General features: G+C 37.4%; 3 protein-coding genes across 4 annotated transcripts; 2 read left to right on the top strand and 1 right to left on the bottom strand.

Moving 5' to 3' along the window:
• The first annotated feature begins 2,759 nt into the window (after positions 1 to 2,759).
• si:ch211-170d8.8 (early activation antigen CD69) lies at positions 2,760 to 8,416 on the top strand. The gene is made up of 7 exons (XM_048211260.1): positions 2,760 to 2,957; positions 3,182 to 3,272; positions 5,084 to 5,161; positions 5,249 to 5,335; positions 5,506 to 5,645; positions 7,567 to 7,679; positions 7,833 to 8,416. Exons 2-7 carry the CDS (start codon positions 3,203 to 3,205, stop codon positions 7,987 to 7,989), a joined length of 645 nt encoding a protein of 214 aa, XP_048067217.1. The 5' UTR covers positions 2,760 to 2,957; positions 3,182 to 3,202; the 3' UTR covers positions 7,990 to 8,416.
• A 677-nt stretch (positions 8,417 to 9,093) lies between these two features.
• Positions 9,094 to 13,608, top strand: asgrl1 (asialoglycoprotein receptor-like 1). The gene is made up of 8 exons (XM_048210369.1): positions 9,094 to 9,246; positions 9,730 to 9,813; positions 11,590 to 11,673; positions 11,784 to 11,876; positions 12,008 to 12,046; positions 12,567 to 12,706; positions 12,794 to 12,906; positions 13,225 to 13,608. The coding sequence occupies exons 2-8, from the start codon at positions 9,732 to 9,734 to the stop codon at positions 13,388 to 13,390; spliced, it is 717 nt and encodes a 238-aa protein (XP_048066326.1). The 5' UTR covers positions 9,094 to 9,246; positions 9,730 to 9,731; the 3' UTR covers positions 13,391 to 13,608.
• LOC125280058 (phospholipase A2-like) lies at positions 13,410 to 17,925 on the bottom strand. Of its 2 annotated transcripts, XM_048210367.1 has the most exons (6): positions 17,856 to 17,925; positions 17,624 to 17,722; positions 17,226 to 17,360; positions 14,701 to 14,842; positions 14,197 to 14,330; positions 13,410 to 14,021 (listed from the first exon to the last, which is right to left on the bottom strand). In XM_048210367.1, the coding sequence occupies exons 1-6, from the start codon at positions 17,908 to 17,910 to the stop codon at positions 13,789 to 13,791; spliced, it is 798 nt and encodes a 265-aa protein (XP_048066324.1). In that variant the 5' UTR covers positions 17,911 to 17,925; the 3' UTR covers positions 13,410 to 13,788. The 2 variants fall into 2 exon arrangements, with proteins under 2 accessions (XP_048066324.1, XP_048066325.1); XM_048210368.1 differs by lacking the exon at positions 17,226 to 17,360.
• Positions 17,926 to 22,176: the final 4,251 nt, after the last annotated feature.

Raw genomic sequence — 22,176 nt, 5'->3', positions numbered from 1 at the left:
TCCAAAACTGTTCGCCAACCTTACGATTAAATTTCATATTTGAAATCACCAATGAAATCTAACAACAACCGGCTCATAAATTTAGTTTCTAAACGCTCGAATCATGACAAAAAAACTGTATTTTTCAGGTTGGATCAAGCTAATGCGCATGCGCAGACCTAAATGCGCGTCTCTTCGGAGGCGCGCGTCTGACTGTTTCTATAGAAACCGGTGATTCTAACGGCCGCTGAAGTGACACGATGACTTTACCAGTCGGCGATTGGCTCTTATTTAGAAGGCGGGACTTATTCCGCCATATTGCGCGTTACATCACAGCCAGACTGAGGTTTGCCCATGAACATTTGAAAGGTAAAGAGTTTTGGGAGTCTGTGCTTTGGTCTGATGAGACTAAACTGGAACTGTTTGGGCACATGGATGTTGCTTATGTTTGGCGAAGAAAGGGTGAGGCCTTCAACCCTAAGAACACAGTTCCCACAGTTAAACATGGTGGTGGGAGCATCATCGCGTTGGGGCTGTTTTGCAGCCTCAGGCACAGGGAGCAGGGAGCCTTGTTCGGGTGTACCAAAACCAAGGTCCTGGAGTGGCCCGCACAGAGCCCAGACCTCAATCCTATTGAGAATCTGTGGCGAGTACTCAAAGTGAATGTCCATGCTCGGAAACCACGTAATTTGGACCAGCTGGAGCAATCTGCAATGGAAGAATGGGCTAAAATCCCTACTCTAAGAACTACTCTAAGAGGTTGTTGTCAGTTGTGGCTCAGAAAGGGTACACTATTGACTATTAATGACCAGGGGGCTAATAATTTTGGACGTTTCATTTTTGCCCTTTCTTGTTTCAACTCACTATTTCAATTAAATATCCTAATCCAACTTAGTGGACATTTTGTCTTTGTTATTTTGGAAACAAATACATTATAAAACACTTGTTGTTAATGGTCATTTCCATGGAGAAATCAAGAGTTTTGTCTAATTTCATAAGGGGGGCTAATAATTTTGGCCTCAACTATATATATATATATATATATATATATATATATATATATATATATATATATATATATATAATTTTTTTTTTAAGAAAATGAGCAATGGTTTCTCTAGATAAGACCCTTATTCCTGGTCTGGTATCGTTTAAAGCCCTTTGAAGCTGCACTGAAACTGTAATTTTGACCTTCAACTGTTTGGAGGCCACTGAAGTTCACTATATGGAGAATAATCCTGGAATGTTTTCATCAAAAACCTTAATTTCTTTTCGACTGAAGAAAGAAGGACATGAACATCTTGGATGGCATTGGGGTGAGTAAATTATCAGGAAATTTTAATTTGAAAGTGAACTAATCCTTTAAGGAAATGTACACACCAACAAGATGCTAAACTGGTTCATTCACGAACAAGTATCCCTTGCTTTGAGTCTCTTTCTGACTCAAAACATCGACTCATTAAGTAAAATGGGAAGAGGTGATAGACAGATAGATAGATAGATAGATAGATAGATAGATAGATAGATAGATAGATAGATAGATAGATAGATACCACTCTGTTCAAATTACGATTCACTCTTCTTTTTTATTATTATTATTATAAATGCAAACATTACAAAGATGACAATAATGATATACAATTTTGTATAGAGTACACAACATATATCAACAATATGACTAATGTCATCTGAACATACAGAACAGAATAAAATAACAGTAAATGCTAAAAGAGAAAGGGTAAGATATTAATTTACATTTCAATTATACAAATTAAAGTCATTACAAATTGAGGTTGTTCTTCTCGCTTTCTTATCTACAGAGGATGACATAGTGTTAAGATGCATTTTAAATTCTTTTAAAAAAACAAGAAAAATTGGTTTGTTGTTAGTGAATTTACATATATGGATATAAAATTTGCAAAGAAAATAAATTAAATTTATAACAAAGCAAGCTTTGTTTTTAGGGTCAGAATCAAAGTGTCCAAAAATTTAAAAGTTACAGATATATCTTGTTGGATATTATCTTTAATAAATGTTTTAATATTTTTCCATAATTGTTCAGTATAGAAACATGATCAAAATAAATGATAGTTTCTGTGTGAACTTGGCAAAATGAACATATTGTATCAATATTTATCATAAAATATTTAACATGGTAAAATGTATATATTATTTTGCTATTATTACTTTTACTTTATTGGTGAGGAAATATTTTTTTTGTAAAGACCAAATCTTTTTCCACTTTAAATTTTGAAATTAATTATTCCAGTAAAAGATTGCGGGAGATATCGAGATAATATCTTCAAGCACTTTATTGTTTTTATCTTCTTTTTTTTTCTTCTTCTTCTTTTCTGAAAAAAAAAAAAAAACATATTTTACCTATTGGAGTGTCTACTGGCTCAGGGAAAAAAGTGTTTATAAATTACTATTCACTCATAAAGAAGATTCTGCATTTCCTGACGTAAATTTTAATGACTTATAAAGGCAGCAAAAGAATAATGCTGAAGTTTTTGAGTTTTTAGGCTTTGGATCTCTGAATGAAATGATGCATTTGAATCGCTATTGTCAGGAGTCAGACAATTAGCGCGTGTCCTGTACACACGAATCAACTGTAACTATTCAGTGGTAATTAAAGTATTACATGGGATAATAGCATATAAGATTACCACTGGAAACACTTTATGTCATTCTACCGCTTTTATTTTAGTCGTAGACAAGTTTACCTTTAAAAAGCCAACGGTCATGTGAATAGCTCGTGCACAGTTGTTTTTCTGACTTGCCACTACGATATTTATATTTTATAGCTATTTGTCACGCATTTCTGGCAACTGCGATGTTCTTGGAAGAAATCCCAGAGCTTTGGTTTGGCTGGGAGGAGAGGACCAGCCCCTCTGCGTCATCCTGCCATTCCACAGAATCTTCACTTTCCATGTTGTGCCATGGAAAACTCTATGTGTTGCAAGGAAACAAGTTGATCAGTAAGTTGACGTTTTCTTAAAGTTTATTTACGCACTGAATATTCAACAGCTGTTTTCTCATTGTTTATGTGTTTGTGCTTGCTTATAACAATTGCATCTTTTGTACTGAATTTAATGTTGCACCGATTTATCGCGATGTAATTGAACTTCTTGTATTTCAGAGAACGTTGTGAAATGGCATTATCAGATAATCACTTGATTTATATTTTTGTCCTTACATTCAGGCTATAGGCTGACCTCAAGGAATGCAGGCCAACAAACTCTCAGATGATGTGGAGGGAAATCCTGACAGGGTGGATCCCTTCTACCAGCAAGGCAAGTAGTATCATTGTAGCTTATTATAGCGGAGACAGTGGCTATGGGCGTTGGCTGCTCATGGGTAAGGGTTTTAAGGCCACCAGGTAGGGGTTATCTATGAATTGATAAAAACAGGTCATCTGTGCCATGTGTCAGGCATTTATAAATTGCATAACATATTAACTGTCCCAGTAGAGGGACACTTTTCTATTGCCTTTTTTTCCCCCAACACATATTTTAGTAACCATTTGAAAACTTTTGTAAGCTTAAACACTCAAAATTCATCCTGTGGAAAGGGGATTTAAAATTGTGCATAGTTCCTTTTAGCAGGCTCAATATCAAGTTCAAATTTGGAACACAAATTAGTTCGACATTTAGAGTCCAATTATTTTGTAAAATATATATTTTGTACAAAATAAAAATGTTTAGCTCAGTACATTTGCTTTATAGTAAACTTCTATAACTTTCTCACACTTTAATTTTCTTTAAGTGAATTGCTTTCACTTCTGCAATAATCTACTGCGTGTCCTTCTTTAAACGAATAGTTCACTCAAAAATGAAAATTATCCCATAATTTACTCACCCTCAAGCCATTCTAGGTGTATATGACTTTCTTCTTTCAGACGAACACAGTCGTAGTTATATTAAAAAATATCCTTGCTCTTCCCAGCTTTATAATGGCATTGCATAGTGCCCGAGTATTTGAAGCTCCAAAAAGCTCATCCATCCATCATAAAGATATCCACACAACTCCAGTGGGTTAATAAATGCCTTCTGAAGTTAAGTAATGGGTTTTTGTAAGAAAAATATCCATATATAAAACTTTATAAGCTATAATCTCTGACACTGACATATGATTTAGGCATAGCGTAAGCTTAGGTGAGAACTGACGAATGCGGAAGCACAAGGATAGAGCAAAATAAAATGCCAGTCACAAATGAGAATTCTAAAACGAGAAGTTTTAAAGAAAAATGTTAGAGGATTTTGATATAAGAGAAGAGAAGCTAATACGTCATGCGTCGGGTTAAGCCGGGGACACACCTAACGATTGTGAGGCCGATTATGAATGTAAATTGATACTTATGACTGATCGCGCTCAAACGCGTCCAGTCAGAGCCAGTTGCATTCAGTCTGCGATTACAGTCGGTGTTCAAATTCCATGTGTGAGTATATAAATCAGCTCCAGTCGAAGGAAACAATCGGTATGTGTGTTCAGTTCAGTCTTAGAATGTTTCAGCGAATCGTTAGGTGTGTCCCCGGCTTTAGAGGTCACCTTTCTGCCAATGATTATAGTTTATAAAGTTTTAAATATGGATATTTTCCCTCTTCGCTTCAGTGGAACCCACTGGAGTCATATGGATTACTTTTATGATTGATGGATGTGCTTTTTGGAGCTTCAAAAACTCTTGATAATACTCAATGCCATTACAAAGATGGGAAGAGCCAGGATATTATTTAATATAACTCTGATTGTGTTCAGCTGAAAGAAGAAAGTCTTAAACACCTAAGATGGCTTGAGGGTGAGTAAATTATGGGATCATTTTTATTTTTGGGCGAACTATTCCTCTAAAAAGAGACTAATCTTAGGTCTGCATTCTGAAGCACTCATGAATTACAGCCATTTAAGTTCAGATCTATGCTCAAAAAGGGAGGTGACAAGTTCAATGACAAGTTCAAGTAAAATATGGTGGTATCTGGAACTGTTTTGCAGGCTTTATGTCAGCTCATTTGATATATAGTGCTTGCTTAAGATATGCCTAATTTAAAGTCTGTTCTAAGCGATTTACTTTTGGCATTTAAAGTCTGTTTACTGTTATGTCCCCATTCAGGCAAAGTGGCTTGTGTCATGTTCACTGTTCTCCTCCTCCTTTCATTCTTGGTAATAGGAATCGTAACGGGTGTCAACTGTAAGTCAGACTTATAATAATGTCAATTGTATCTGAGCAAGTTTTTATGTGTTAATAATAAATAACTGTAACTGTTTTTAATTTAAGTCAAGAAGAATTCACAAGAGGATCAGACCAGAGGTCTTCTTTCTGATGATATTACACCTATCCCGTTTCAGTACAAAGGTGATAGAGGTAGGAAATGTTGCATTTAAAGACAATGAATACAATAGCAATACAATTATAACATGAATGGATGTCAGTAAAATCACAGCTCTAAAATCACAGCTCTAATTTTATGATTATAAACGCAATTGGTATTCAAGTGTTGTCTGTAGTCATGTGTTTTGTTCTCTTAAATACAGGGCGCTGCTCGGATGGTTGGGTTTCGTATAAGAACACCTGTTATTTGTTAGTGAATGTTTATGAGACATGGGAATTATCACAGTCTTTTTGCCACAACCATGGGGCGCACTTGATGGTTGTGAACAGCGAGGAGGAGCTGGTAAGGACATGAACATTGAGATATTGGTGTTTCTTCAGTCTATGTGTGTGTGTGTGTATGTATGTATGTGTGTATGTATATATATATATATATATATATATATTTCTGTTTTCATCATTGATAATAATAAGAAATGTTAAAATCAGCATATTAGAATGATTTCTGAAGGATCATGTGACACTGCTTCACCATCACAGGAATAAATTACTTTAAAATATATTAAAATAGAAAACAGTGGATTTAAATTGTAATAATACACTGCTCAAAAAAATTAAAGGAACACTTCGAAAACACATCAGATCTCAATGGGGAAAAAATATCCTGCTGGATATGAATGAGGTAATTTGTTAGCAATGAAAGGATGCCACATCGTTTGATGGAAATGAAAATTATCAACCTACAGAGGACTAAATTCAAAGACACCCCGAAAATCAAAGTGAAAAATGTTGCAACAGGCTAGTTGAAATTTCATTGCAGCAACTCAAAATGGTACTCAGTAGTTTGTATGGCCCCCACGTGCTTGTATGCATGCCTGACAACGTCGAGGCACGCTCCTAATGAGACGACGCATGATGTCCTGGGGTATTTCCTCCCAGATCTTGACCAGGGCATCACTGAGCTTCTGGACAGTCTGAGGTGCAACCTGGTGGTGTCGGATGCACCGAAACATAATTTCCCAGAGGTGTTCTGTTGGATTTAGTTCAGGCGAGTGTGGGGGCCATTCAATGGTATCAGTTCCTTCAACTGCCTGCATACTCTCGACACATGAGGCCAGGCATTGTCGTGCACCAGGAGGAACCCAGGACGCACTGCACCAGTGTAGGGTCTGACAGTGGGTCCAAGGATTTCATCCCGATACCTAATGGCAGTCAGGGTGCCATTGTCTAGCCTGTAGAGGTCTGTGCGTCCCTCCATGGGTTTGCCTCCCTAGATCATCGCTGACCCACCATCAAACTGGTCATGCTGAATGATGTTACAGGCAGCAAAACGTTCCCCACGGCTTCTCCAGACCCATTCACGTCTGTGCTCAGGGTGAACCTGCTCTCATCTGTGAAAAGCACAGGGCGCCAGTGGCGTACCTACCAATTCTGGTGTTCAATGGCAAATGCCAATTGAGCACCCCGGTGCCGGGCAGTGAACACAGGGCCCACTAGAGGACGTCGGACCCTCAGGCCACCCTCATAAAGTGTGTTTCTGATTGTTTGGTCAGAGACATTCACACCAGTGGCCTGCTGGAGGTCATTTTGTAGGACCCTGGCAGTTCTCATTCTGTTCCTCCTTGCACAAAGGAGCAGATACCGGTCCTGCTGATGGGTTAAGGACCTTCTACGGCCCTGTCCAGCTCTCCAGAGTAACTGCCTGTCTCCTGGAATCTCCTCCATGCTCTTGAGACTGTGCTGGGAGACGCAGCAAACCTTCTGGCAATGGCACATATTGATGTGCCATCCTGGAGGAGTTGGACTGCCTGTGCAACCTCTGTAGGGTCTAGTTATCGCCTCATGCTACCAGTAGTGACACTGACCCCAACCAAATGTGAAACTACTGAAAAACAGTCAGAAAAGATGAGTAGGGAAAAAAATGTCAGTGGCGTCCACCTGTTTTGGGGGTCGTCTCATTGTTGCCCATCTAGTGCACCTGATGTTAATTTCATTAACACCAAAACAACTGAAACTGATTAACAACTCTCTCTGCTACTTCACTGATCAGATCAGTATCCCAGGAGTTTAACTGACTTGATACTATTCTGATTAAAAAGTGTTTCTTTAATTTTTTTGAGCGTTGTATTTTACAATATTACTGTGTTTACCGTATTTTTTAATCAAACTGACCAACTTTTGAATGGTAGTGTATTTCTGAAAGCATTATATAGTAATAAATCAGAGGTGTATAATTAAGACACATTGCTGACTCTTTTTTTTAGGAGTTCATTTCAAGAGTTGTCCAGAAGCAGACTGACTACTGGATAGGCCTCAAGAGAGACAAAATGGGCAAATGGTCCTGGGTTAATGGAGACGATTATCATTCAGCTCCATAGTAAGAGAGCATTGACTTCCATGCATTTGAAACATGTGTTTTATGTCATCTGTGATTGCTTTTAAAAATCATTAGGAAACAGCAGCCTCACAATATGTACAATAAGATCAATACGTCATCTTTTGAATTCATTGTGGTTTGTGTTCTTTTCAGTTTCTGGGATGAAAATCAACCTTCTCATCGTGGTATGGAGTCCTGCGTCCACTTAAAAGGAACTGACTCAGTGCGTCGCAAGCCGTTGCATGATGCTGACTGTCACAGTGAACATTATCACATTTGTGAACGCAAACTAGAGAAAGGCATGTGGTAGGAAACTTTGCCCTTATGCCAGCTGCATTAGCCTGTTCTCCTAAAATCCTGCTATGGACACACACCTTCTTTTTTTGTACACTGTACTTGTCTGACTGGTGCAAATTCGATGTACTTTTGCTATTCACAAGGCACGTGTTTTACAGTGTTCCAGTATAAAGTGTTGTTATATGAACACAGCAAAATTTTACTATGTTCAGCTAATTTTTGCTAGTTAAAATTGTTATATTTAAATATATGTTTTTACAGTGTATACTATAAAGTATCTGACAAAGGCAGGATTAAGGTCACAATTCACAAAGTCAACAGTCAAGCTAAGATTAGAATTTAAATGATTATGACCTCTGGTGGTGAGCTGGATGAACTGCAGGTGAAGACGTTACAATGGAGTATCTATTTCAATAAATCAAAGCCTGACTACTCTAAAAGAGACATTTTCTTTAATTAAACACATAGAAAAAAGGTTGAGGGGGTTCAATATAAAACCTTATGGTTCTTGCCTCAATTTTAAAGAACACTTTATACCAAAAAATTTCTATGTAAGGATAAATTGCATAATACTTTCATGTTTAATTCATGTTTTTTGTAGGATAAAGTCTGTTTATGCATTTAATTCATAAGATGTTATTCAAAAAAACAAAAACAAAAAAACCTAATTAATTACAATTAAATCCATAAAATGATTGTATGGGAACCCCTAAAAGGTTCTAGATATGAAGCAGTCTTTACTCCAGTCTTCATTGTCACATGATCTTTTATCAATGTTAAAAACAGTTAAACCTTTTTGTGAAACCATGCTACAATTTTTTTTCAGGAATCTTTGATAAACAGAAAGTTCAAAAGAACAGGATTTATTTGAAATTGAAAGCTTTTGTAACATTATAAATGACTTTACTGTCCTTTTTGATCAATGTAATGCATTCTTCCTGAATAAAAGTATTAATTTAATGTAAAAAAAAAAAAATAGAATGGTAGTGTGTGCATCCAACTGTATTTAAATATCATAGCATTTATGTCAGGATGTGGATTACTTATACGAGTTAATCAGTAATTTCTTAACTCAATATTTTGTCATATTTCTCACATGTGAGGATGCAAATGTTATGAAAAGTCCAACAGGACTTGTTAGGACTGTCAATTGCGCTATCGGAAATGGTTTAGGAGTCGTTGCGTAAGGACAGAATGACAGAAAAACAGCCATCAGGACACTGACCGCAGCAGAGGAGCGAGATTCGACAGAAAGACTTCACTTTAAACAGTAAGATTCACTGCATTTGACAGTTTTTTTTTTTTTTTTTTTTTTTTTTTTTTTTCACATAAAATCGTATTGTCTTCAGTGTATGAAACTTCACAGTAAAATCTTAATTTGTTGGCAATTAGTAGGTTTTACAGTTTTCATGCTCTTTTAAGAATTTTAAGGATTTGGTTTTGTGTATTTTAACCGTAATTTATGTCAGATAATAAATCTTTGATATACAGAAGTCCCTTCATTCTGCTGCATTTTTGAGCTAGTATGTGGACAGACATTTGCTCTTCTTCATGTTTGTGATGGATGAAGTTCAGATAGAGTTTGTCAGTCTAGAAGTTAATATTCAACTGTTTTGTTGCATGACCTTGCGCTTAGTACATGTAGTCTTTATTTAGACCAATATTTATATGTTGGGACAAAAGTCATTAAATAAGAGAAATACATTTCAGTTCAGTTTTAATTATTTGATGTGAATCCTGCTTTATTCTTCAGACATGGAGTCCATATCGTATGACCGGTTTACCACACCTGAGGCAGAAATTAATCACACTGGCCAGAAATTTTTACTTGAATCAGGTGAGAAAGGTGTTTTTTTTTCGTTCAGTTTATGAAAGGAATGTTTACAAATTGTGCTTTGCTTTGTAGAAAATATTGATCAAAATTAAGAATAAATCTATCTTGCCATCTTACTTGGAAAGAGGGTGAGATACAATAGTAAATCCTTGTTTACTAAATGAATATTGACACTCCATGACAACCCAGCTAACAAGGAAAGTTCTCAGAACTTTGGCTAAGGTTCTGGCCAGTGTTGGGGGCTACGCATTAAAAGTAACTTGAGTTATGTAATTAGATTACTTTTTAAAGTAACTAGTAATGCATTAATTTTTCAATTTACAACAAAATATCTAAGTTACTTTTTCACATTTATTGACTGACAGCTCTCCTGTCTCCATGTTGAGAGAAATAAAGTGCAGAGATGTTGTGTGCGCTGTGTGAACATGATGGCTATTGTAGTTCTAGACTAACATACATTTACTCCTCTCACGAAAACATTCAGTATTCCTTAAAATGAATAAAAAGTGAAATGCAACCTCAGAATTGTACACAAACCTGTAATAATTAACAATATTAAATTACAATAATATACTTTATGTATTTAATCTCACTTTATTAACCAGTGTCTTTGCTGCTGACCTACAATGATCGAATTCAACCATACAGATAAGCACAAATGACTTAAGATTATATTTAGAAATAAGAGTGTTTAACTTCCTTACAACTTCCAGGTGTAAACATGCACTTCCTTCAGCCTGAGGCTTATTCATTTCACTTTTGGTGTGAAAGGGCCTGAACATTTGCCAAAAATAGAACTTTTTTGTTTTTATTAAAAAAACAAACAAGTAGGGCTGCAACGCGATTAATCGTTTGCAAAATAAAAGTCTGTGTTTGTGTAATATATATGTGTGTGTTCTGTGTATAATAATTATGTATATATAAATACACACACATACAGGTATAAAGTTTAGAAATATATGCATGTATTATAAATATATATATATTTATATATTTATATATATTTTATATTACATATAAACATAAATATTTTATATATAAATATAACATTTTTCTTAAATATATACATGAATGTGTGTGTATTTATATATGCATAATTATTATACACAGAACACACACATATATATATTACGCAAACACAGACTTTTATTTTGCAAACGACAAACAGCCCTACAAACAAGCAAGCCCAGCCCAGGTGAGAAAAAGTAACGCAAATCTAATGTAACACATTACTTTTCATAAAAAGTAACTAAGTACCGCAATTAGCTACTTTTTAGGGAGTAACGCATTATTGTAATGCATTACTTTTAAAAGTAACTTTCCTCAACGCTGGATCCGGCAAGATTCTCTCAAAGTTATTTCATACAGTAACATTAATAAAATGTACATTTAAAGCTATGTGGTCTTTCATGTTACCACAAAAACATTATTTATACATTGTTCATAGAACGTTCTTCTGAATCATATTAATTGGATGTAAGTCTAATGTTTTTAAGTACATTCAAACGTAACATTACCATAATGTTTGCAAAATGATCAAATTGAATATTCCCTTAGTTTTCTCTAACTTTCACTTCACATAACCAAGAAAAAATGTTTTTAAAACATTTTAAAAAGTGGATGTTTTGAACGTTCTGAGAACATTCAGAAATAACATTCAGCAACGTCAGCAAAACATTCTTAGAACATATTTTTGTTAGCTGGCTGGGAATTCAGAATGTAGTTTCAGTCTGTGTTTGTTCCATTTTTTGATGTTATAACTTTAATTCTTTCCTACAGGTAGACAGAACAGAAAGATGTACATAATATATGGCGTCCTCGTCCTCTATGTGTTTATACTGACACTGGCTGTAGGAATTAAAAGTATGTTGTGAGCATTTTTCTTCCATCCACTAATATATTTTTGGATTCCACTGCATTTTTTTTTTTTTTTTAACACCAAAGAGTTTGATTTTCATTATGATTTTTAAAAGTCTCTCAGGTCAGCCAAAACGTCGCTGATGTTGGACTTTCTGTGGAGTCCATTGTTGCCTCAATTAAAGAGGCCCCCAAAACTCTGCAAATTGGTAAATAAAGAACAATTTTTCTTTGTATGTCTTTGTAAAATTACACTTTTATATGGGTTTATGCTTACAATGCCTGTAATATTAATTTGTTGTGATTTTTTTATCATTCTTTATTCATAATTTTCACCCAGAAAATGCTCATTTCTCGGAGCGTGTGATGCCGGTGCGAGGTGAGGCTGCTCATGACATACAGTGGGGTCCAAAAGTTAGAGGCCACTTGTGAGAATTATGCTTTGCATTCATATAATTGAATAATAATAATAATAATAGTAATACAAAATATATCATCAGCATATTCAGCATATAATTTCAAAATGCCTCAGTATTTGGTTTCTCATCTTGAGCTTGAGCTTCAATGGAAGAATATCTGACTGTCTATAGAAAGAATCACATGATCAATGTTACAAATGTACTACTTTTATTAGTGACCTACAAACAGAGCAGAAACATAATTCACATTATAATAACGTAATTCACATTCACATGATTTTTTTTAATTTATCAAACTAAAACTCTGTTATTTCCAGGGTTAAATTAGGTTATAAATCCCAGATTTTCAACGTGGACTCAGACTTTTGGACTTTTACTCATTTGCAAAATGCTTTTTATACCTGCTCTTTACTCATTAGCAAAATATTTATATTGATTTAAATTATGATTTATTTTGATCATGCATTTTTAACTGTACAGGTCCCTGCCAGGAAGACTGGGTGTTTTATAAAGATTCATGCTACTTTCAGTCTTCAGCAAAGAAGAGCTGGCAAAATGCGGAGAACAACTGTATCCAGAAAGGATCACACTTAGTGGTTGTCAATGACTTGGATGAGCTTGTAAGACAAGAACACACACAGAATCATAATTGTTTTTGGGAGTCTTATTGTGAGGTTATATATAAGTATGGTCTCTTTTTAAAACAGGACTTCCTATCTGCAATTGTGAAGACATCTAACAGCTACTGGATGGGGCTTGTTGAGAAAGAAGAGGGACAATGGTCCTGGGTTGATGGAACAGACTTTAGTGCTACTGAACAGTAAGAATGAATATGAAAGTTTTTTGGGCCAGATTTACTAACAGCTTGCGCCAGCGCAAACCCTCTTTTGGCATTAAAAAACTACTGTGTGGATTTACTAAAGACAGGCAGTGCAAAATTAGCACTGAAAAGGCGTGGACTGAGTTGCTTTTGTGGCTGACCTTATTGCATATGCATATATAGGAGTTTCCCTTTCAGACCCGAAATTAATGGGAGCAGAGTATTTAAATGAATCATGCAATGCAATTTACTAATGTTTGCGCTCGACCTCCAAAGCAAAATTAGAAACTTGAATCAAACTCTTGATGTTTGTTTCAGCCACTGGGATATAGGTCAACCAGATGACTGGGATTTCCGTGTGAATGGTGAGGACTGTGGGCAGATCCATGCTCGGATAAGTGAGGAAAGACGGAGGCTGTGGAATGATGCAGACTGTACACTCTCTTACCCTTACATCTGTGAGGGCAAACCCAAGAGGCACTGACAAATAACAACTAACCTCAAACACTGCAAGAATCATTTTTATTTGATTGTATATACTTATGACTTAAGAGAAGATACATCTTGAAAATGAAGTTGAATTGAAGTTTTCTGCAAATAGTTTTTATTTTCTTAATTTAAGCATAGCATTGTGTTAGATTTTTGCTTAACAAATTCAACAATTTACAAGTGGGGCAAGATTAATAAACATTGTCTAAGGAAGTTTTGCTTCTCAAGTGAATTTATGTTTAGATGTTTTTATTAGAAAGACAAGAAACTAATTTTTCAGTGTATGCTACATTATGTAACATATTATTATTTCAAAAAATTAATGTGACAGTCAACTAGTATCCATGCAGGATTACACAATTTTTTTTTTTTTTTTTTTTGAGCGATTAATTCCTAAAAGGTTTTATTATAATTCTGGGTCAATAATGGTATGTAAATGTACTTAACTTGTAAAAGTAATTTTCTTATATAGTATTTTTGACTTTTTAAAGAAGGTAAATTTACTTCTTTGCAATTTTTAATGGGATAGTTATGGTATTCTGGGTTGTAATCCTCTTGTGCAAAGCATTCGGCTGCTTTTCTGTCACATTCACAGATGAACATCTTACAGGGGTTATTCTTGTCAGCTGCAACAGACAAAAACAAACAGCAGTCCAACTTTGTGCCACAATCCCGATGCAGTTCAGGTCTCAATTACAAATAGCTTTTAGATAGAATAATTTAGTACAGTTTGTTGGCAAAATGTTTGTAAAGTTTGTATGTCTTAGTCTTAGAACATATTTTTGTTATCTGGGGACTTACCATCGCATGTGACATTTTTTGCCGGTTTGTCACATGAGAATGAATATTTATTAGTGTAGGGGTTGCCGAAGATACTCCAGCAGTCATCAAGCTGCATTGCTTCTGTATAACACTGATCATGCACCTGACAGCACCTAGAGAGGAACAGAGAGTGCAGTGGGCTTGTTTATAAAGTTGGTCATCTTCACTTTTTGATAAATAATATTAAAATAATAAAAATATTTTAAGAGATTTGTGTTATATGGAATCAGATCCTGATGGACAAAATCAAGTCCTGTCCTGCAATAATTCTTGTTCGAGAAGCCGTTTCACTCATATATACATCACGATAGGGAAGAAAAGACTATCACAACTTCCATTTCATACTGACTTTAATTTGTTCAACATGCAGTTTTCTGAATTTATAGTTATAAAGTGTGCACTAAACTTTTCATTCAGAGCAGGCCGAAGTGTGACAGACAAAACTGATTCAAATGATTGATTCCAGTGTCTCTGTAATCTGACCTGTCCAGTGCATCCACCGGGGTGCCTGAGCCTCCCTTGCCACAGTAGCATCCGTAGTCTGCGTAATCCATTGGCCGGCTATCAGGGATGGTACAGAGGATCATGGACCTGAACTGCTGCAGTGCACGGTCTTGAGCCAGCACTGTTACAAGTAATATGTAAAGAACAGACTGTAATGCTTAATCTTTAACTGTTATATACATACTAAAATGTCTAACAAAGGCAAAAAATATTTGAATTAAATTTCAGTTTTTTCAAACTAAACTATAATATGGCTTCAGAACAGATGAACCATGAACTTTGTTTCATGATATAGTAATGGTTCTTATGCATCCTTTCAATGGATTCACCATATTTTGAGGCTAAATTTTCATAAAAGCAAAACACAACTGATCTGCATTCTTTGTTCTTCATAAGAGTAGAGTTGTAGAATTTTGATGTGTTTTTGTGTGGTTAATTAAAGGTGATCTCAGTAGAATTTCAAAAACACTGTTGTTGGTGTCGGCCCGACTAACCTTCCAAACAAACGCGTATGATGGTTGAGGAGAGAGAACGAGCAAGAGGAAGATTTGAAAATAAGAAGAAGAAAAAAACTGCAGAACGAGAGATAGGACACAATACAAAAGGTCAAAAGAATATCACTGGAATGAAGGTTTATGACTGGGCAAGTGCTTTAGAACCGCGTTTATATTAGACAAGCTTTCAAGCGCTGGAGAGAGCTAAGCGGGAAGGCCTGAAAACAGACGTGGAGGCTGCTTTGATTCTGCTTCACATGTGAGTAACACTGGGTTTTGATTGTCTGGGGCTGCTGTGCTGTTTGCGACTAACAACAAACTCGTGTTTGTATTTACTCTTGTGTACTGTACATTCATTTTTTGTGCTTCCTTGCCATTCGTTCATCAACTGTGCTTTATTTTTTGTGAAGCGTTTTGTTGTGCGTCTGCTGTGATAAACAGACATCCACTCCCATTGCGTGTGTAACAGTGGCCAGATAATAAGAGTTTTGCAGTTCTCTGATGACCGCTAGAGAATGCAGTGTCAGTGCGTTCGCCTTGCATACCAGCAGTGATCGGGCCGGGGTTCGAGACTGACTTGGAGCAGGATGTTTAGTATTGCAGTGTGAGTTTTGGAGGCAGAACAATGAAGAGAGCTGTGTTTTTTTTTTTGTTTTTTTTTGGGTACACAACCATCTTGCTTTGTCGAGTGACTTGAAATGACCTTCCAACTCAAAAATACGAACTTCCCAGGAAAACTTTAATGGACAAAAGAATGTCAAACATGTTTAGAATGACATGAGAGTGAGCAAATGTTCATCTTTGGGTGAACTGTCCCTTTAGAGGGATATCTGATACCATTTATAGTACAGACTTCATTAATCAATAGAAGCACCATATAGCATAAATTTATCATCAAAATAAATAAAACTGTATCTTTCATCCACCACCTGTCTTACAAAATATTTATAACAATTTCATATGTTTTGTTTCTGCTTTACATCCAGTGATCCGTTTCATGGTAAAATTGTAGAGGGAGTGTCAGATGGTCAGATGTAACACACTAACTTAACCAATTAGTTTCTTAACCAGTTTCTTAAATATTTTAAAAGAATTATTTTTGAAAAATACATTTCATTACCAAATTACAAAATTTAAATCAGTGTCCATGTTTTTTGTCAGTATTACAATCCACTCTGGTAGTGACACTTTTTTAAATATATTAACTTTAGGGATAAGTTGTAGTTTTCAAAAGAATTCATCTTCAATTTGTATATTGTAGAAAATGTTAAGACAAGAAAAAAAAAGACAAGAAAGAAAAGAAAATATGTATAGTTATACAGACATTGATCCAAATTTATTAGAACTCTCTCTGCTCTTCCCTAAGCTTTCGCATTTCACTCCATGATCTTTTCGACACACCCAGTTTTCTGGCTTTAGGTCTTGTATAAAGCGATACTCCACCGCAAAATGAAAATTGTCACCATTTACTCAACGTCATGTGGTTCCAAACCTGTATGCATTTCTTTCTTCTGTTCATGGAACATAAAAGAAAATATTTCCAAGAACCTACAAACCAATCAACATTGACTTCCATTGTATGGACAAAACAACAGCAACAAAACCAAAATCAAAACACTGAGACATTTATCAAAATATCTACTTTATCTTATGTATCTTCTTTATCTTATCTTATGTTCCACAGATGAAAGAAAGGCATACAGTTTTGGGACAGCATGAGGGTGAGTAAATAATGACAGACTTTTGGGGTTGGACTAGCCCTTTAAGTTTTATTAAAGCATTCTCATAAAATATATTCTTATCTAATACATGAAGGCAAGAGGTCTTTAGTGCCATTTTTTGACTGACTAATTAGTAAATGCTATTTTTCAAATAATTTTAAATATCTATATTTAATCATCTCCTGTATCTTATAAATATTTTCCTTGCATACATAATAAGAGAAAATTATTAAAACAATACGCTTCTGTAGAGTAGATGAATAATACATCCCATTTTAAGTATACTCACAGGTGGGCAGACTCACACTCAGGACCACGAGAGACAGAAAGATGTTCATGGTGAAGACCAGATGAACAGGAGTTTGAAGACGATTATTTATAGAATCTTTATAACCATGATGGGAGGGGCTCACTGATAAGCCAACTTTGTGAATATTGTGATCATGTGAGATGTTGAAGAAGATTTTATTATAGTAAAATTGAGTATAATATAGCACAATATAGCATGTTTACAATAAGTTTCATTTGTTAATGTATTAACTAACATGAACTAACCATGAACAATACATTTGTTATTTGTTAATCTTTGTTAACGTTAGTGAATACAAATACAGCTGTTCATTGTTCGTTCATGTTAGTTCACTGCATTAACTAATATTAACAAATACAATGTATGTCTGTACTCACCCAGACACGTGATCGTTCTGGTAATCTTATCGCACTGGCAGTCATATGTGTTTGTGTAGGGACTGTCAATAAATGATGTGCAGGACTCTTGGTTCAAGGCTTTGGCATAACAGTCATCATGGGTAAAACAACACCCACCAGGTCATTAGAGAGGGAACATTATTATTAAAAAGAATTAAAAATAAACATAATTAAAACACTGTAACTCATTCCTAGAATAAAATCAACTCACCGGTTGAGCTGGTCATCTGGTGACCCTTGACCACCATAACCACAAAAGCAGCCATAGTCTGCAAAGTCCAGCAGTGGTGAACAGTTCGGTATTGTGCAATCAATCATGTCCTCAAACTGTACATACAAAACATACTGTACAGATGCACTACAGAGAAGATAATACTGTTAGAGTCAAGTGTTAAATTATGTGAAGGTCACAGTACAGGAAAACATATTACAAATGAAAAGAGTGACAAAAAGGACGGAGAGTTTTACATAAACTTAATAATAATTATGCATAATGCTAATAATAGTCAAATAGTCATTTTGAAATCAAACTTTATTTTACTTTAGATTCAGAATTCATCTACAAGTTTTAACCAGATTTGTCTCAATTTAGACATGCACTTACTAAAAAAAAAAAAAATGTGGCTGCAGTAACATTTCTGTTTTGGATCAATTTGAGAAAATGCAAGAGACAAGTCCAAGACAGGCAGGAAATCAGGAAACAGGCAATAAGAAAACAAGATGTGACTAGACTTTGACTAGAACTACAAACTCAGACTAGGACCAGGAACTGGCTCCGTAAAGTAGCTACGCTAACACAGCATAAATGCTAAACAATACTCGGCAGTGACAGAGAGAAAATCCATGGCTAATTTAGGGAGTGTGATTGGCTATGGTCGTGTGTGTGTAATCAGTGCAACTGATTTATGAAGTGCAACAGTTAGTGTGGTGCAAGAGTCCATACAAAACAAAAGACACAGAGCTGGGATCATGACACACTAAAGTTTTTGACTATTAGTGTATAACTGGTGTCTCTAAGAATCCAAATATACTGTATAAAAACATTTTTATGTAGGATGTTTGAAGCATGTTATCAAGTGCTAATTTTTCTTCTAATCAGTTTACATAAAATTAGGAAAACTGTAATGTATCTCCATGCTATATATCAATGTTTAGTATGGTGTGAAAGGTAATAAAATGATTAAGAATACTTACATGTCGGCAGAGTCACAGTAAGGATCAGAAGTGTGAGATGGACATCCATACCACTGCGAGACAGAAGCAAAGTGATAGGATTGTGAAAATTTCATATGATCAGATTCAGTCTGTCACAATTATGTTTAGTTAGTTTGTATTCATTGTTGCCTATTTCCTGTGTTTTCTTTGTTCAGTTTCCCACCACTCATATCTGTTTCCATGGACACTCATTAAGTATAAAAAGCTGTTTGTTGTTGTCTCATTATCACTGTGTATTTAAGCTCCTCTGTGTGCTCATTTCAGTGGCCTTCCCCATGCCTCCCTGCCCCGTCACGCTCGGAGCCATGTGAGTGCATGCTCTGCCTCCCCGGGTTGGGCCTCAGTGCTACATGCTGCCCCACTGCGGGTACTTCTCCAGTCCGGATGGTGCCACTCGTACAGAACTTGGTGGCCTGGCTGGCACTCCCCAACCCATCCCGTTGGCTCATTCGAACATTCAGACTCGGCTATGCGATTCAGTTCACTAAGCGTCCCCCCAGGTTCAGCTGGTTCCTGTTCACCATGGTGTCCGGCAATGACACCCCTGTCCTGCGGGAGGAAATTGCTTTCCTCTTGGTGAAGCATGCAAATTGTACAGACACGCCAGGCTCCACCATCACCCAATCACAGCGCACTCCCTCACCAGAATACTGATCACACACACCTGCACCTCATCAGCACGGCAATTACCAGCAATATAAAGGACTCTCTCTCTCTCTCTCTCACACACACACACACACACACACACACACACACACACACACACACACACACAGAGAGAGAGAGAGAGATAAAGAGAGAGAGAGAGAGAGAGAGAGAGAAAGAGAGAGAAAGAGAGTCCGGTCTCGTTAGCATTAAGACTTACTTTCATGCTCACCTCTAGGACTCCATTCGACTACTTACCTGTCTCCAGCGTATTCCCAGTTCTCCTTCTGTGTTCATCATCTTCGTGTGTGTTCTCCAGCATCCTCTCTGCTCCACTTCACCAGCCATCCATCAGCTCATCATTTCTGCAACACAAAGGACAGTTTCATTCACCTTATAAGCACTGTTCACCTGAAGATTCACCGTATGCTCACCTGCTTCACTGTTGTTTCATCTGGTTGTTCAATAAACACATTTTACCTGCATTCCTGTGTCTCCGACCCTTCTGTGTTGTAACAGAAGGCTGGACCAAAACCGAAGAACACCAGCATGAGCAACCCGAATCCCTTTCAGGAGCTTGTTGACGCTCTGCGCCGAACAGTCACCTCCAGTCCACCAGCGATCACCTCCACTAACACTGCCGTCACTCCTTCATCGCCTAAACCGGCGCCCTTCTCTGGTTCGGCGGAGGATTGCAACGGATTCTGCAATGTTCACTGGTCCTGGAGATGCAACCGCACCTGTACCCCGATGACCATTCAAAGGTAGCATTCATCATTTCACAGTTAAATGGCAAGGCGCTTTGATGGGCTGAAACTCTTTGATCTCAAAAGAATGCTATAACCCAGTCACTCACCAGTTTCATCACCCATTTCAAGGTTTTTGGAAAACCTGCATGGGATTCATCAATTGGTGAGCAATAGTATCATTTAAAACCAGGTTCTATGACTGTAAATGAATATGCTCTTCAGTTCAGGACACTGGCAGCTGCCAGTGGGTGGAACAAACAGTCATTACTAACCACCTATCGTCAGGGGTTGGATCCACGCGTGCGGTTGCATCTCGCTGCATCCGAGGACTCCATCGGGCACGAACGCTTCATTCAACTCTTCATATGCTTCGCCACTCGTATGCAGTCGTGTCTCGAAGAGCACCAGGGCCAGCCACCAGGGCCGGCCGAACATCGCCACCTCGTTGCGGAGGTCCTGCAATGCCTGAGAGAGTTCCATCTGTTCCTTAAAGCTGAAAAGTGTTAATTTCATCAACCCTCAGTGCAGTTCCTTGGATATAACATTGACAGCAGTGGCATCCGGATGGACGAGGGGGAAGTGGATGCCATCAGGAACTGGCCTACACCTTCCACCATCAAAGAACTCCAATGTTTCCTAGGATTTGCCAATTTCTACCACCGCTTCATTCAAGACTACAGCATCATCTCCAGTCCACTAACCAACCTTCTACGCAACAGGCCCAAGTCTCTGTTCTGGACACCAGCTGCCACCCACACTTTCAACACCCTGAAAGAAGTCTTCATTACTGCTCCCCGCCTTGTTCACCTTGACGCAGATAAACCTTTCGTCATGGAGGTAGACGCCTTAACCACAGGAGTGGGAGCGGTATTGTCTCAGCAGCAGGGGAATCCAAGTAGACACCATCCATGTGCCTTCTTCTCCCGCAAACTCAACCCGGCGGAGGTAAATTATGACATCGGCAACAGGGAACTTCTCACCATCAAGTTGACCCTGGAAGAGTGAAGGCATTGGTTGGAGGGTGCATAGATTCGTTGTGTTAACTGACCACAAGAATCTGGAGTATCTCAGAGATGCAAAGAAACTTAACCCACGACAAGCGCATAGGGCGCTGTTCTTCACTCCTTTCAATTCCATCATCTCCTATCGTCCTGGTCCAAAGAATGTCAAGGCGGAAGCCTTATCTTGTCTCTACAGTACTGAAGAAAACACAGAAGAACATGAGCCCATCCTACCTGCAAAACTTATTGTATGTCCCATCACCTGGTCCAAAGAAACCATGCCCTCCTCCAATGCTTCCACCAACACTCCGCCGGGTTGCCCGCCAGGTTTGCAATACATCACCCGGACACGGCGCACTCCACTCATCCACTCATCCCACACTTCACTGGGCACTGGCCACCCTGGGGTCAATGAAACCCTCTCACCAGCTAAGGAATGCAGCATCTCAAAAAGCCCTCGTCATCTTCCCTTCGGTAAACTCTATCCTCTGCCTGTTCCCAACAGACCCTGGTCACACCTAGGAGTAGACTTCATCATCGACCTATCTGCTTCCAATAACTGTACCTGTATCTTGGTGATTATTGATAGATTCTCTAAGTCTGTTCGTCTGATTCCTTTAAAGGGACTGCCCACAGCCATGGAGACCGCTGAACTCATGTTCAACCACATCTTCAGATACTACGGGATTCCTGAAGACATTGTGTCGGATAGAGGGCCTCAGTTCATCTCCAGGGTATAGAAAGCCTTCTTCTCTCTCCTAGGTGTGACCGTAAGCATACCATCCCCAGTCGAAAGGGCAGACAGAGCAGAAGATCCAGGAGATCGGTCGCTTCCTCTGTCATGGCCACCAGGACTCTTGGAACCAGTTCCTTGTTTGGGCCGAGTACGCACAGAATTCCCTGCGGCAATCCACCACTGGAC

Source organism: Megalobrama amblycephala, linkage group LG12 (genome assembly GCF_018812025.1).
Source record: "Megalobrama amblycephala isolate DHTTF-2021 linkage group LG12, ASM1881202v1, whole genome shotgun sequence".
In the NCBI taxonomy this organism is placed as follows: Eukaryota; Metazoa; Chordata; class Actinopteri; order Cypriniformes; family Xenocyprididae; genus Megalobrama; species Megalobrama amblycephala.
This window is presented reverse-complemented; position numbering and strand designations above follow the sequence as displayed.

Excerpts from the sequence above, each read along its gene's own strand:
- si:ch211-170d8.8 (XM_048211260.1), top strand. The coding sequence starts at position 3,203 with ATGCAGGCCAACAAACTCTCAGATGATGTGGAGGGAAATCCTGACAGG. Across the intron at positions 5,162-5,248 it reads AATCGTAACGGGTGTCAACT|TCAAGAAGAATTCACAAGAG; the intron begins GTAAGTCAGACT and ends TTTTAATTTAAG. Across the intron at positions 7,680-7,832 it reads GATTATCATTCAGCTCCATA|TTTCTGGGATGAAAATCAAC; the intron begins GTAAGAGAGCAT and ends TGTTCTTTTCAG.
- asgrl1 (XM_048210369.1), top strand. The coding sequence starts at position 9,732 with ATGGAGTCCATATCGTATGACCGGTTTACCACACCTGAGGCAGAAATT. Across the intron at positions 12,047-12,566 it reads GCGTGTGATGCCGGTGCGAG|GTCCCTGCCAGGAAGACTGG; the intron begins GTGAGGCTGCTC and ends TTAACTGTACAG. Across the intron at positions 12,907-13,224 it reads GACTTTAGTGCTACTGAACA|CCACTGGGATATAGGTCAAC; the intron begins GTAAGAATGAAT and ends TGTTTGTTTCAG.
- LOC125280058 (XM_048210367.1), bottom strand. The coding sequence starts at position 17,910 with ATGGCTGCTTTTGTGGTTATGGTGGTCAAGGGTCACCAGATGACCAGC. Across the intron at positions 14,331-14,700 it reads CCGGTGGATGCACTGGACAG|GTGCTGTCAGGTGCATGATC; the intron begins GTCAGATTACAG and ends GTTCCTCTCTAG. Across the intron at positions 14,022-14,196 it reads AAAAAATGTCACATGCGATG|CTGACAAGAATAACCCCTGT; the intron begins GTAAGTCCCCAG and ends TGTCTGTTGCAG.